Source organism: Aspergillus pseudotamarii, assembly GCF_009193445.1.
Source record: "Aspergillus pseudotamarii strain CBS 117625 unplaced genomic scaffold BDV38scaffold_7, whole genome shotgun sequence".
Lineage (NCBI taxonomy): Eukaryota > Fungi > Ascomycota > Eurotiomycetes > Eurotiales > Aspergillaceae > Aspergillus > Aspergillus pseudotamarii.
The window spans coordinates 509,372-521,739 of record NW_022475021.1 but is presented as its reverse complement, the minus strand read 5'-3'; the positions used below and the strand labels follow the sequence as shown (position 1 = coordinate 521,739).

The 12,368-nt window shown below is 46.6% G+C and overlaps 3 protein-coding genes across 3 annotated transcripts; all 3 read left to right on the top strand.

Moving 5' to 3' along the window:
• Window positions 1–1,876: 1,876 nt before the first annotated feature.
• Window positions 1,877–3,305, top strand: BDV38DRAFT_237292 (ribonuclease H-like domain-containing protein). Its single transcript, XM_032053566.1, has 2 exons — window positions 1,877–2,260; window positions 2,316–3,305. Exons 1-2 carry the CDS (start codon window positions 2,077–2,079, stop codon window positions 3,182–3,184), a joined length of 1,053 nt encoding a protein of 350 aa, XP_031917725.1. The 5' UTR covers window positions 1,877–2,076; the 3' UTR covers window positions 3,185–3,305.
• A 2,906-nt stretch (window positions 3,306–6,211) lies between these two features.
• Window positions 6,212–8,495, top strand: BDV38DRAFT_279015 (uncharacterized protein; the record flags this gene model as incomplete). Its single annotated transcript, XM_032058885.1, has 5 exons — window positions 6,212–6,347; window positions 6,399–6,539; window positions 6,595–6,849; window positions 6,902–7,920; window positions 7,971–8,495. 5 exons carry the CDS (start codon window positions 6,212–6,214, stop codon window positions 8,493–8,495), a joined length of 2,076 nt encoding a protein of 691 aa, XP_031917724.1.
• Window positions 8,496–9,468: 973 nt separating this feature from the next.
• On the top strand, window positions 9,469–10,554 carry BDV38DRAFT_296317 (LLM class flavin-dependent oxidoreductase; the record flags this gene model as incomplete). The annotated part of the gene is made up of 1 exon (XM_032062913.1): window positions 9,469–10,554. The coding sequence occupies one exon, from the start codon at window positions 9,469–9,471 to the stop codon at window positions 10,552–10,554; it is 1,086 nt and encodes a 361-aa protein (XP_031917723.1).
• Between the last annotated feature and the right edge of the window lie 1,814 nt (window positions 10,555–12,368).

Genomic DNA, 12,368 nt, shown 5'->3' with positions numbered 1-12,368 from the left:
GATGTACGTTAAGGTATATAGCCATCTCGTGATAGGGTAAATTTCACATAAGTTGCATTATTGCACATGCAAAGTATTGCAAAGTCTACATTTAGCACCATGGCGCTTCCCATCAGACCCATAACGCAGTACTTTCATAAGCGCTACTACCTGTAGAAGAAGTCAAGAGTATGTATTAGTTCAAAGAAATAGCACATAACTTGGGTTTATTTCATACCTTCAGGTCCTTACCCTAGATGAAAGTACTATTCAAACCTTACAAAGAGTGGAATCCTTTCCATTGTGTGACTTTATTTATGAGAATGTGTATCAGGGGAAGTCCGTAGTCTATCCTGCGATCGTTAGTTTGTGCTTTCTGTCGTACATTGCTCACCATATATTTTGACGCCATAACCGTATAAGGAGAATACATCACTAGGGGTACTCAACAATCCATGAGTGATGAGAAAGATGGTTACAGTTGATTAGCATGCTGCAATATCTTTAAAAATGGTGAGCGTCGAAACGCTCAGCATTATAACATGACCTACAGAGCTCAGAGTCGCAATGACGAGAATATAGTCAGCAAAGAGTGGTCTGACACGGAAAGTATGCAGAGGTATTGACAAGTTATATTGATATCCCAACGATAGACACTATGAAACCAACAACGAGAGAAACAAGAACGTTAACGAAACTGATAATCAAAGTTGTATTACTCTGAAAGAATGGGTGCACACATTAACCCATGTAGCCCTTTTCAATGGTTTCCATGGTTATTAAATGTCGAAGTTTTGCAATTCTTTCCTTGCCCACGGCCCCATCCAAGGAATCTTTCAGACTGGGTACTTCAATAATCATTGGCCAGATTGAGAGCTTATTTCTTCTACCTTCACACCATCTCATCACAAACATGATTGGCGAATGTGTGGTACGGCGACACTTGAGCGGCATTGAAACGAATCCCTCATGGATTTTGAAAGATGCCTGGAAGTGATACTGCACTTCTACCAAGTATTGCCAGAGATTCTCAAAGGCCTCGTCAATTGTCGTACCTCTCACCCTGAAATGGACCCTCCCATACTTCTGCTCTGGATTCAGAGCCGGAAATCCCTGGGAGCTTGAAGGATCTCGGAGTAGCTTAACACAAGCCGAAATCACGGTCAAGACTGACACCCTCTTGTGTTTACCACGTTGTTCGTGGCGTGGAATATCAATCTCAATTTTGAAGTAGGCCCGAGCGAAGGGATGCGGCCTTGCCTGTATGAGGCAATTGTGGTATTTTTCGCGTTTAAAAAGCCTTCAGAAAGCCATGGCTACGCGTGAGATCGACTCTAAGGTTCTTCCTCTTTCTGCCCCTTTGGTATGAGGCTGTTCAGCCTGGTATCAATGGTTGGTGGCTCTACATTGTGGAAATGTGGGGAATGCGGTTCATTTAACTACTGTGTCGTTAGGGCCTTTGTTAAAAAGGTTGTAAGAGCGTCATTCAAAGTCTCGGTTTGGTGTACCCATAGTCAAGGTGTTTGAAAGACACACAATGGTGATAATGACGACGAAACCTGTTTTGAGTCCTTATCCTCATGGAGAGCTTTGTCTCACTGAAACGATGCCTTTGTCGATCCCTCTGCCTATTACTTTATGAGGCGTTTACCTGAATACCATTATATTCCAAATCTCGTAGCCTTGACATTGACAAACCAATAATCACAATCTCGAGTAACTCAGAGCACCATCAAAGCTGCTATGTAGAACGGTTACGAGGCTAGAGAATTAGACTAAATACGTTATTGTCTAAGCGTCAACATGATGACTCATTCGGGCAGGAACGTCTTGCGGCAGGCTACCATCTATGTTGATAACACGTACGTAGACATATGATATAACTATTACCGTTATGCTGGACTCTGGCATATCTGCCTATCTTCGTCAGTCCACATTGCCTGCTCTTCCTTTTCCTTACCGAACACCAATACATCCACATCAGCTTAAAACGTCCCTTTTATAGCTATATAAGCATAGAGCTATACTCCATATCAAACAGACTACCTTTATCGATTATTTATCACTTTTACTTCTTGCCTTATATATACAATACACATGATGTCGGGATCCAAGTATTCGCGGTCTGGGACCAACACCCACCCGAACGGAAAGACCGAGAAGGGGACACTCTCGCTCACAGCCCCATCCGACAAGGGGGAATGGAATACGAAGGATGTGGGAAGACAGGATAACGAGAGCGTTGAACTCTCCGGAGAGAAGGGCAACAGCCCACAAAAAGGTACGTTGCATATTATCTTTTCATATACACCGCAGCAAACTAACAACGGATGTAGGCCAATCTAACGGCCAACACAAGAAGGGAAAGGGCAAATGGCAAAACGTGCCTGTATCCGGAGTCACAAATCCGGTGACTCCACATAACGCCTGGTCGGTCATCCCAGAGCCAGAGCAGGCAAATATTCTCAAGGATTTGGAGGCATTATGCCATTCGACGAACCCACACATTGCTCGAATGCGCCACTGGAATGCCTCTCAAGGGCATGAAATCAGCCCGGCTCGGCGATCGGTCGTCGCCATCGATTGTGAAATGGTCCAGGTGGGCCGTGGCCAGAATGAGGTAGTCCAGGTCTGCGCCGTGGATGTACTATCCGGGGAGATAGTGGTCGACAAGGGTGTCATTCCGACGGGGCCTGTTACAGATTGGTGTACACCGTGGAGTGGGATGACACCAAGCCGCTTGGAAAATATGAAAAGGAAAGGGAAGACAGTGAACGGCTGGGAGGAAGCGCGGGCGGAAGTCCTCAAATTTGTAGATGGTGAAACCATCTTGGTTGGGCATGCGCTTAAGAATGATACGCGTGCTTTGGGGATGAATCACGCGAAGGTCTTGGACACCGCTACTGTTACAAAGCATGCGGTGTCCAAGGAAATGGTGGGATCTGGCTGCAACCGCACTTGGAAGTTGAAGACCTTGTGTCTAGATTTCCTGGGAATAAATATCCAGCAATCCAGGAACGGACACGACTGTGTCGAAGATACGCTTGCGACTAGAGAAGTGTTGCTTTGGTGTGTCCGCAACCCGGACAAACTTAAGGAATGGGCGACGGGGCAAAGTGCTGCAGTACGAGCAGTATCAAGCTCCTGCTCCTCCCAGGAAAGGGAGGAGAGTATACCGTTCGAAAGTGTTGAAGATTGGTTGTAACACTGTTATAGAAATTTGGTGCATTGGCATATTGCTTTGTTTAATGCTATTCTGGAAATGTTAAAATTGTTGGAGGATGGGAACTTACTGTTATACCATATCGTCTATCTTGACATTTGTGGAATCATGTATTTCATGTGGCAATAGATTTATAACTTTGATATCCAAGCAACGCCCTACTTCTTCATCACAGAATTCTCCAATGATCTCTCCTCATGTACTCGTAAAGCTACATCTTACCATTACCCTGCTTAGTTACATTCGATGGTACGACTACGGCATGTCTAGCATGCTGCACACATTCTGTGAAAAGATCTGCCTGGGAGGAATGACGACAACCACCGTAAATTTTGATCATGAAGATGATGACAAGTTTGAAGATAGTATGTCCGACCGGAAATATAATACCTAGTCCACGCGCATTTATCCTCGCAACGACCTCTTTACCGCATTACGCCTCCAGAACTTACAGTTGGCTTGCTGTCCTTTTGATTCATCAGAGACCGTTCCACTTTTGAGGGAGAAGGATATCGATGAATACCATGATAGTAACTTATAAGACCATGGACAAGTACGATGTCGTTAAGGGAGTTGACGGACTTAGGGCTCAGAGCACAAAGCCCGATGTCAGACAAGCCCTCAATGAAATGCTTGATAGGGATGTTCGGGCATTGTTGCGACCAGAAGGAGGTGATTTAATTTTCCGATCCGAGAGCGCACTGCCTCTGCTTCCGCTACGATGGGGCTAATTACAGATTAAGAAGGATTGTATTACCTGATCCTTTAACGGACACGTCGGTTACTATACACAGGTTTCGGTGGAGTTAGTGAGTGGATGCCGGGTTGGGGCTAAAACTAAGTGTGGCTAAGCATCTGAGCATCAGTGTTGGAATGGAAGCTCCCGGGAGAGAGAAGCGCACATTGGGCTGTGGAAAATTACGATAATTTGTGATCGTCGCTGCACCATCCTGTGTTAGAAGGAGGCAACGAATAGATGGCTGGCACCGCACTCTTGCTATTGAGTCAGCCCCCTAGGTTACTTCGGGTCGTTAGGGGTATGCGCCCTATGAATCGGAGTGGAGAGAGTAGAATCGTACGGTCGATTAGACTCTTTGAGAGCTACAGGCAAACGTAGGAGGCATGCGGATACCCTGGAAGGTAGTGCTGAATTTCATATCAATTTATCTGGTCAGCAATGTGTCCAATATGTTTTGCATGTGGGCGGACAGAAATGAGTGAGGAAGCATAATTTGTTCAGAGACCCGTCTTGAATAAGGTATAGATGTTTCACCATAGAAGAAAGGCTTCAGGGAACCAAAAGGCTCCGAGATATCATCATCATGGATGTGGACAGCGAGGGATGAGGCAGTTCCAGGGGCAAACACTTACGGCCATGTCCGTCGTTAACACACAGACCAGGTGGGGATAACGGACGGGGAAGATGAGAGCCTCATGCGTGGCCTCTGAGCCTCAGTCTGGACGATTCTATTTGGCTTGCACCATCAGAATCTTGTTAGCATCCCTTGGAAGGATCGAATACATTGTGGAATCCTTCCGGTGGAGACCGGCCATTAGCTCCAATGACCATGTTTTCGCGAGGGTCATTGCTCTGATGGCTCAAAACTGTCCCGACTTCACAAATGGTGTAATCCCGGTTGGTGATATGTGTAAACCTTTTGTCCAGATTCTCGCGTTCACGCTGTTGAAATATGTGTTGAGACTAGGGCCGGCCCTATCCCTGTTTTCATTGTTTTCAGTGTTTTCAACCTGCATGGACCACGACCTTTTATCGAACTCTTATTGGCTACTGGTTTGAAATTGGTGGAACTGGACAAGGTGGGAGAAAGATATCTATGTATTTACACTCTGTCACTATAATCCTTGAAGAACAAGATACTGGCAAGCAGAAGGACCAAAGTTGGGAGGTATTTGTAGGCTTATCTCATATATAGTGTTCCAGCGTCACATAAACTGGTCGACTCTTCGACATTGACTGATCAGTCCTCCCATTTATATCACACATAACTAGTTGCATAGAAATGATTTAAAATATAGATCTAGGAAAAATAATACAACCACAAGGAGAATAAGAAACAGCACCTGGGCAGGCGACATAGGGAGGCTCAGATAATGTTAACCCTCGGAATCCTTACAAGTCAGATCGGCTGTATGCCCGTCCCTTAGAACAATTACCTAGTATCGCTAGGAAACCCTCCTATGCCAAAAGTACCTACTACACTACACGTATTGGTATGGATGGTCAATTGAGTAAGCACCTTTCGTTGGAACGATCAGAATCAGGTAATCATCCAGGAGTTGAATCTTGGCGCTATGTAAGCTACACAGTAAGCTAGCGGGTATAAGTCTCTTTTTTCTTCTTCTTTTTTTCTATAAAAAGTGATCCAATTAGTTCGCAAAAAGCAGTTATCCATGGTGGAGAACTGAACAGACTATCATAGCCCTATCCAATTCGGCCCCCATGCTACTACCTTCACCTCTACAGGATATGAGTCTTTTATTCGGCCGTGCCCATTCAATGCGCTTAAGTGCCAAGGCCACCAGGTCCAATCATAGAAGATAATTGCCGACCCCATCTGCCCTGCGACGATCTTACAGGTGTCAATCCTGGCGCCACGCAACTACCAATGATCAAGCCCTGTTCTCTGTTCTCTGTGGTTGGTCGTGGTGTTTATAATGATCGGTGGTGATAGACTTTACCCTGAACGAGCGTTGGCCCTGCTACACTATGTGGGTAAAACAGGGGCTCGATGGCTATGGCGATGCAGCCTAGTGATCATCTCCATAGTACTTCCTACCAACAAATGAGAAAACAAGGGTATGTAAAGAATACTCAGGTAAACAAGCGACCCACAGGCGTAATTTGGCTTGGGCAGTGCTCCGACTGGATCCTCATCAATACCATAGCCACACTTAGGCTCCTGGGCCATATAAGAAGGCTATACCTCTGTGATTAAGAAGGAATATCTTCACTATAGATAATCACAACAAAATCAGACATTGTGGGCGATGTTTCCGAAATCACCACCTTTCCTCGCCCTGACTGGGGCTCTATCCGCTGTTGCTGCCCCCAGTGCCTTGGCCCGGTCAGAGGAGCCATGTGCAAAAGTGAGCAGTTTATATCAGCAAGCTGTAAAGGCAAATGGTAAGAATACTATGCGTGCTGAGAGCATTACCTCATTTTAACAACTTCTAGTGACTGAGCCTATTATGGTTGACGGAGGGCTCGCACATGAGTGTCTCCAGTCCATGCCCTTTGATGCGCAAAAGGGAGCGAAATTTGTCTCCGAATTAACCAAATACATCCAGTTTCAATCAACGATTGAACTTCTGGAAAGTGAGTAGCAACCTGTTGTCACCCGCAAGGCCGAGCCGTCTAACGATTTTTTTAGACCCCCCAGCTGGATATCTCTCCGCCCCAACAGACCTCCTTGGGGGTATGGATGAGGTACTCGCCAAAGCTAGAAACAGCCAATTTACTAGCCACTACGAGTTTGATAATGCTATTCTACAGGTTCTCCATTCTGCAAATGACGGCCATTTAGGTGGCATTCTGTGCTCAGACACAATCTTCTACTTCAAGAACCTTGTACCGTTGATATCGATATCGTCTGATGGGGTACAGCTTCCCCAGCTCTACACATTAGGTATGTAATGCGGACAATTACCGCTAAGAAGCCAGCTGACCGTCACGCATAGAGGACGCAAAGGTTCTGCAAAAACATCTCAAGAAAGTTTCTCCCATTGTCACCATAAATGGCTACGACGCTGTGTCGTACCTGAATCAGTACGCGGAATCAGACCATTTCCAAGACCCGGATGCGAGATACAACCACCTCTTTCCCTCGTATGCCCGCTACATAGCCCAACAAGGTTTGGCAGGCACTTGGACATTTAATAATGGGTTGTGGCCTGGCTATGCCGCCCAGAATCTAACCTTCGCCAACGGAACATCACTGGAAGTTCCAACGCATGCTGAGATTGCGCTGGAAAATTTCAAGTACGGCAATGGCAGTGCTCTCTGGGAAGATGTATGTTTGGCGCAATCGGCGTCGGCATCCGATGTCACCGAAGACAGTCTATCGAAGAGATCCGAGGCTGCTGGAAAGAAGGCACCAGCCATGTATCCAAAGCCTGCCATGCGTGATGAGTATAACACAATCTCGGGGTACTTCCTCGAAGATGACCTTGAGGATGTCGCTGTACTTTTCGTGCCCAGTTTCGAAACAAACAAGTATGAAGGCGATCCATTAGCGTTTGCGAACCATGCCACCGACTTTGTCAAGAAGGCGGTTAATACCGGGAAGAAAAAGCTGGTCATTGACGTTTCCGGAAACCCTGGTGGTAACACTGCCTCCGGATATGATCTCTTTCGAGTTTTCTTTCCCCAGGCGGATATGTATACAGCCTCTCGTATCCGTGCCCATGAGTCGGTCAATATTGTTGGACAAGCACTGGCTTCATTAACGGAGGATACGGACGACTACGGAGCGGAGGGCATTGCTCTGTACGATCTTGTTTCTCCGAATCAAACGTACCATTTCCAGTCATGGGAAGAATATTATGGACCCCAGCAGGTGAATGGAGCTAACCTTAGTCACATTGCCGCAAACTTCGACTTTGATGTGATCTCTAGCTGGGAACTTCCTATCCGTGGATATGGTCCTGTCAAGCTGAACGAAACTGCCACTCCTTTCGCACCCGAGGACATCCTTGTCGTAGGTTATTCACTTTTAATACAAAGATGTATTAGGCTAATACTTGCTAGGTGACGGATGGATATTGCACCTCAACCTGTACCCTTTTTACAGAGTTGATGACTCACCTAGGTGGTGTCAAGACCCTGGCCTTTGGTGGTCGGCCACAGAACGGACCTATGCAAGCAATGGGAGGATCTAAGGGCAGCCAGGTCGCCTCATCGGCTTTGATTGACTTATGGGTTGAGGGGGCTAAGACTCTTGGTGAGAAGTCCACGCAGGATGAAAAGCCATTGCTCAGCCTGGAGCAGCGTAAGGCTCTGAATGCCTCTGCCCCCGCAGTGGAGGAGCTTCCTTTCAACCTGCCTTCCCTGACTGTTAACTGGAAGAACTCATATCTCCGTGATAACCACGAGATCCCGGTCCAATTCCTCTACGAACCAGCTGACTGTCGCCTTTTCTACACCTGGGAGAACTATAAGTCGCCTGCGACTACCTGGACGGCTGCCGCTCGCGCTTGGTGGGGTAATGGTACATGTGTGCCTAGCTCATCTGCGGCTTCTAATTCCACGGTGCAGGGAAGCCCTAACCACTAAGCTTTATGCCTGAAGGGTATGCAGATCAAATACCACTTTAAATTCGCCTCTCATTTGGCACACATTACAATTTTACGTCTAATGTGATATGATCGATATTCGGTGGAACGAGCTCTCCGAAGACGCCCGCTTGTTTCCACTCACTTTCTGCTTTGCATGTATAGATAGTCTCAGATTTGTATTTATAGCTTCGCCAGCCAACCTGGTTATGGTCAACACCAAAAGAAAGACGGCCAATATGAAGAATACGTTCAATACATACACATATCACCTGTTGTAGTCTTCAATAATGTTGATCCAGCGAGATGAAAAGCTATCCAAGAAGAACACAGATAGAGGGGGCAATGTTACTGTAGTCCAACCAATCTGGCGAATCCCCTTGTCCCATAGACAAATTCAAATTGACACCATATTTATATGCATTAAATAACCCGTCAAGCGACAATTCGCAATCATCAACCTTATCAACATAATCTGTCAGCGATATGTTCTGTTATATCATTTGCTGGCGATTGGCCATGATCACGCAATTCCGAGAGATCTGACGCTTGCAGCGATATTTATCTTCCCCGCATGGTCTGACTCTGGTGGATTATAAATCCATTCAAGGTACGAAACCTTATAGTTATACTACATTTAAGAGCATTTAATCTAGAATCAAGGTCAAAGTTAGTTACGCAATGTGGAGAGTTAGCCGTGATGATTAAGAAAAGCATGCACTACACTCGGACTGTAACGTATATAATAGATATACAAGCGGCCAGAGATAACCATGATCTTATTAAGCGAACGTCAGAATAAGGCGTCATTTTAATGCCGGTATCGCCATAGGATTGAGGAGCCAATCATCACCAGAAGGTACCAGTAAGATATCCATGAGAGACTAGTATAAAGGATGTGATAACTCCCCTCTCTCCAGCTCCGAGAAAGCCATTGCATAGACTGAGAAAGAATAATATCAAAGATTATCAAAATGCCTGTTGAATTTATTAGTTTGACGTTTCCGAACGCCTCCACTGAGATCAAGCCAATTCCTAATGCAACGATCGATCCAGAATATCTGGAGCGCTACGCGCGAAACCTAGATGATTATGCGTTCAACTACACATTGGTGCCCTACGACTCATCGTACTTCGACCCCTGGACAATAGGTGCCACTATCGCAGCCAAGACGAAAAATCTCAAGATTATCATTGCTCTTCGGCCAAACACATTGTACCCCACCGTCGCAGCGAAGGCGCTCGCGACGCTGGACCAACTCAGTTCCGGCCGTGTAGTCGTTCATTTCATTGCTGGAGGCAGTGATGCCGAACAAGCAAAGGAAGGCGACTTCCTGACCAAGGAGCAACGCTATGCCCGTCTGGAGGAATATATCCGAATTCTCCGCCGGGCGTGGGAATCGCCAGACCCCTTTGACTGGGATGGCGAATACTACAAGTTCAAGCAGTTTTCCAACAAGGTTCGTCCTACAAAGGAGACTATCCCTATCTCCGTGGGTGGATCGTCCGACGACGCCTATCGTATTGGTGGTGCACTGGCCGATATCTTTGGGCTTTGGGGAGAACCATTAAAGGAGACCAAGGAGCAGATTGAGAAAATCTATGCCGCAGCCGAAAAGGCTGGCCGGTCTGATCGGCCTCGCATCTGGGTGACCTTCCGACCCATCATCGCGGAGACAGAAGAACTGGCCTGGGCGAAGGCACACCGCACGCTGGATGCGCTTCAGGCAAATCGCCCCGGTGGCCAGGGCAACACGCCTTCTCAGCCGCAGAACGTTGGATCTCAACGGCTGCTAGATATTGCGGCTCGTGGTGAGGTGCAGGATCGCGCGCTTTGGTACCCCACAGTTGTTGCCACGAATGCTCGGGGAGCATCGACTGCACTAGTTGGGTCTTACCAGACGATTGTGGACTCGATCTTGGATTATGTTGACTTGGGTGCGGAACTGATCTCCATTCGTGGATATGATAACCTGAACGACGCGATCGACTACGGGCGATATATTCTGCCACCAGTTCGGCAGGCACTGCAGGAGCGGGGAGCCCAATCTGCGGCTTAGTTGGATCGCCGAGGTCTCTAGCTATGGTTGATATAGGTAGTGTTCTTATTCTTCGAAGCGTATGGACGGCACTCTGCTGGATGTCTTATGTTTCTAGCTCATGCAACTCCTTTGGACAGTGAGTTTAAGACTGAGCAAGGCTTATTGAATTAATACCTGGTAGATGTACATACCCATTTGGTAAAGGCGAAACCAGGTTACAGAAACTTGTGTCGAGCCAGATAGCGACTACTCTTTCTTATTTGCAATCCGACTATAGACTTGGATAAAGCTTCACTTATGTTATTGGTTGAGCTCATGCTACCTTAGCTTTGCCCCATCTGAGACGTACGTTGTTATATTATCTCCAAAGACATTTGGGATTTTTTTCTGCAGTAAAGATTGCATTCGCACTACCCACAAGCTCTGAAGGAATTGGCTCTTGTGAGTGGCATAATAAATTCTACTTGGAAATGAATGGTGCCCTGTATCCCAGAAAAGAGACCCATAGAGGTAGTACGTCCACCTTATGCCCAAGCTTTAAGCATATTTCCAAAGCTTCGATAGTCTAATACCATACAATCGATCAGCCTAGCCCGGTGGTATAATATGAATTTTCCTTACAATGGCTCATTTCAAATCTTGCTTTTGTTCAAAGTCCAGCACCGTGAAGCTCTTCACCCGACTCTCGAGCTTCACGGTACCAACCTCGTGCACAGAAAACTCCAGATCCTCACATTCATCATCCGAGAAAAAGAAAACTTTCTGGCCGGGAAGGAGGTCGTTAATGGTGACATGGAAGCCTTTGGGCAAGAAAGCCTTTGCGCAAACATCTGTTTCGGAGCTCTTCCAGTAACCGGTGGTGACTTCCCACGCGGAGGCGGCGAGAGGGAGGAGGGCGAGGGCGGCAGTGAACTTCATATTGTCTTTATCGTTTATGATGTGTGAGGAGGTCTGGTTGAAACAAAACGTCACTTGAAAAGTTCAAGGATGGTCAGGTAATTCCGAAGGTAGTTTGGAAGGCTGCATTTTATATAAGGGTATAGTGTTCTCTTTAGAACAGCGATACTCTGAACAATTATTTCCGCAACCGGCCTTTCATTGCTGTACTCCACTTGACAGATCGCCACACCTTCGTATCTATTGGTTGGGTGGTGTAAACAGGACAGTAGGCAAGGGATGAAGCTACATTCTTGGCTGTTTTCGGTCGGGACGAACCCAAACTCGTTCCCGAAGGCCTGCTAAAAGTTATGAGTGACAGAACTTTATGAAAAGTCATATTAGGCTCAGATAGTTCATCATAGGTCGTTTGTTCTTCGTAGACAGCTCTCCAAGCTCCAGTGGCAAGGAGAGATCATCGTAGAAGACAGCCGATCATGGTGTAGCTGTGTTGACTAGTCTATTTCTAGAGAATGCACGTATGTTCACTAATCCCAGCGAGAAAGACCGACTAAGGGCATGGTCTATAAAAGGTAGCCTTTCTTCCAGCATTTCTGATACTGAACCCACTAGCCCACCACGGGGGCAAAGTAGCATTCATGACTTAAAGTCCAGAAAAAAGCCACACTTCAGCCATTCAAAATTAAGGGTGACTGGGGAAGACCGTAAGGGATGGGATACTTTGAGATTCGGTTTTGCTGCATCCGTCGAGAGGCTCAGCCAGCCACCACTTTCGGGTTTGGTCAGGATAATAAGGAACCAGGGGGACTGGTGCTTCTCTCTTCATCTTGGCAGGCGTGCCTCGACTTTAATCCAAGTGTGGCAATAAAGGGTTTGGGGTTGGAAGATCATCAGGGCTCAGGACGTTCCAGTACAGTTAGCAATACCTGGATTAA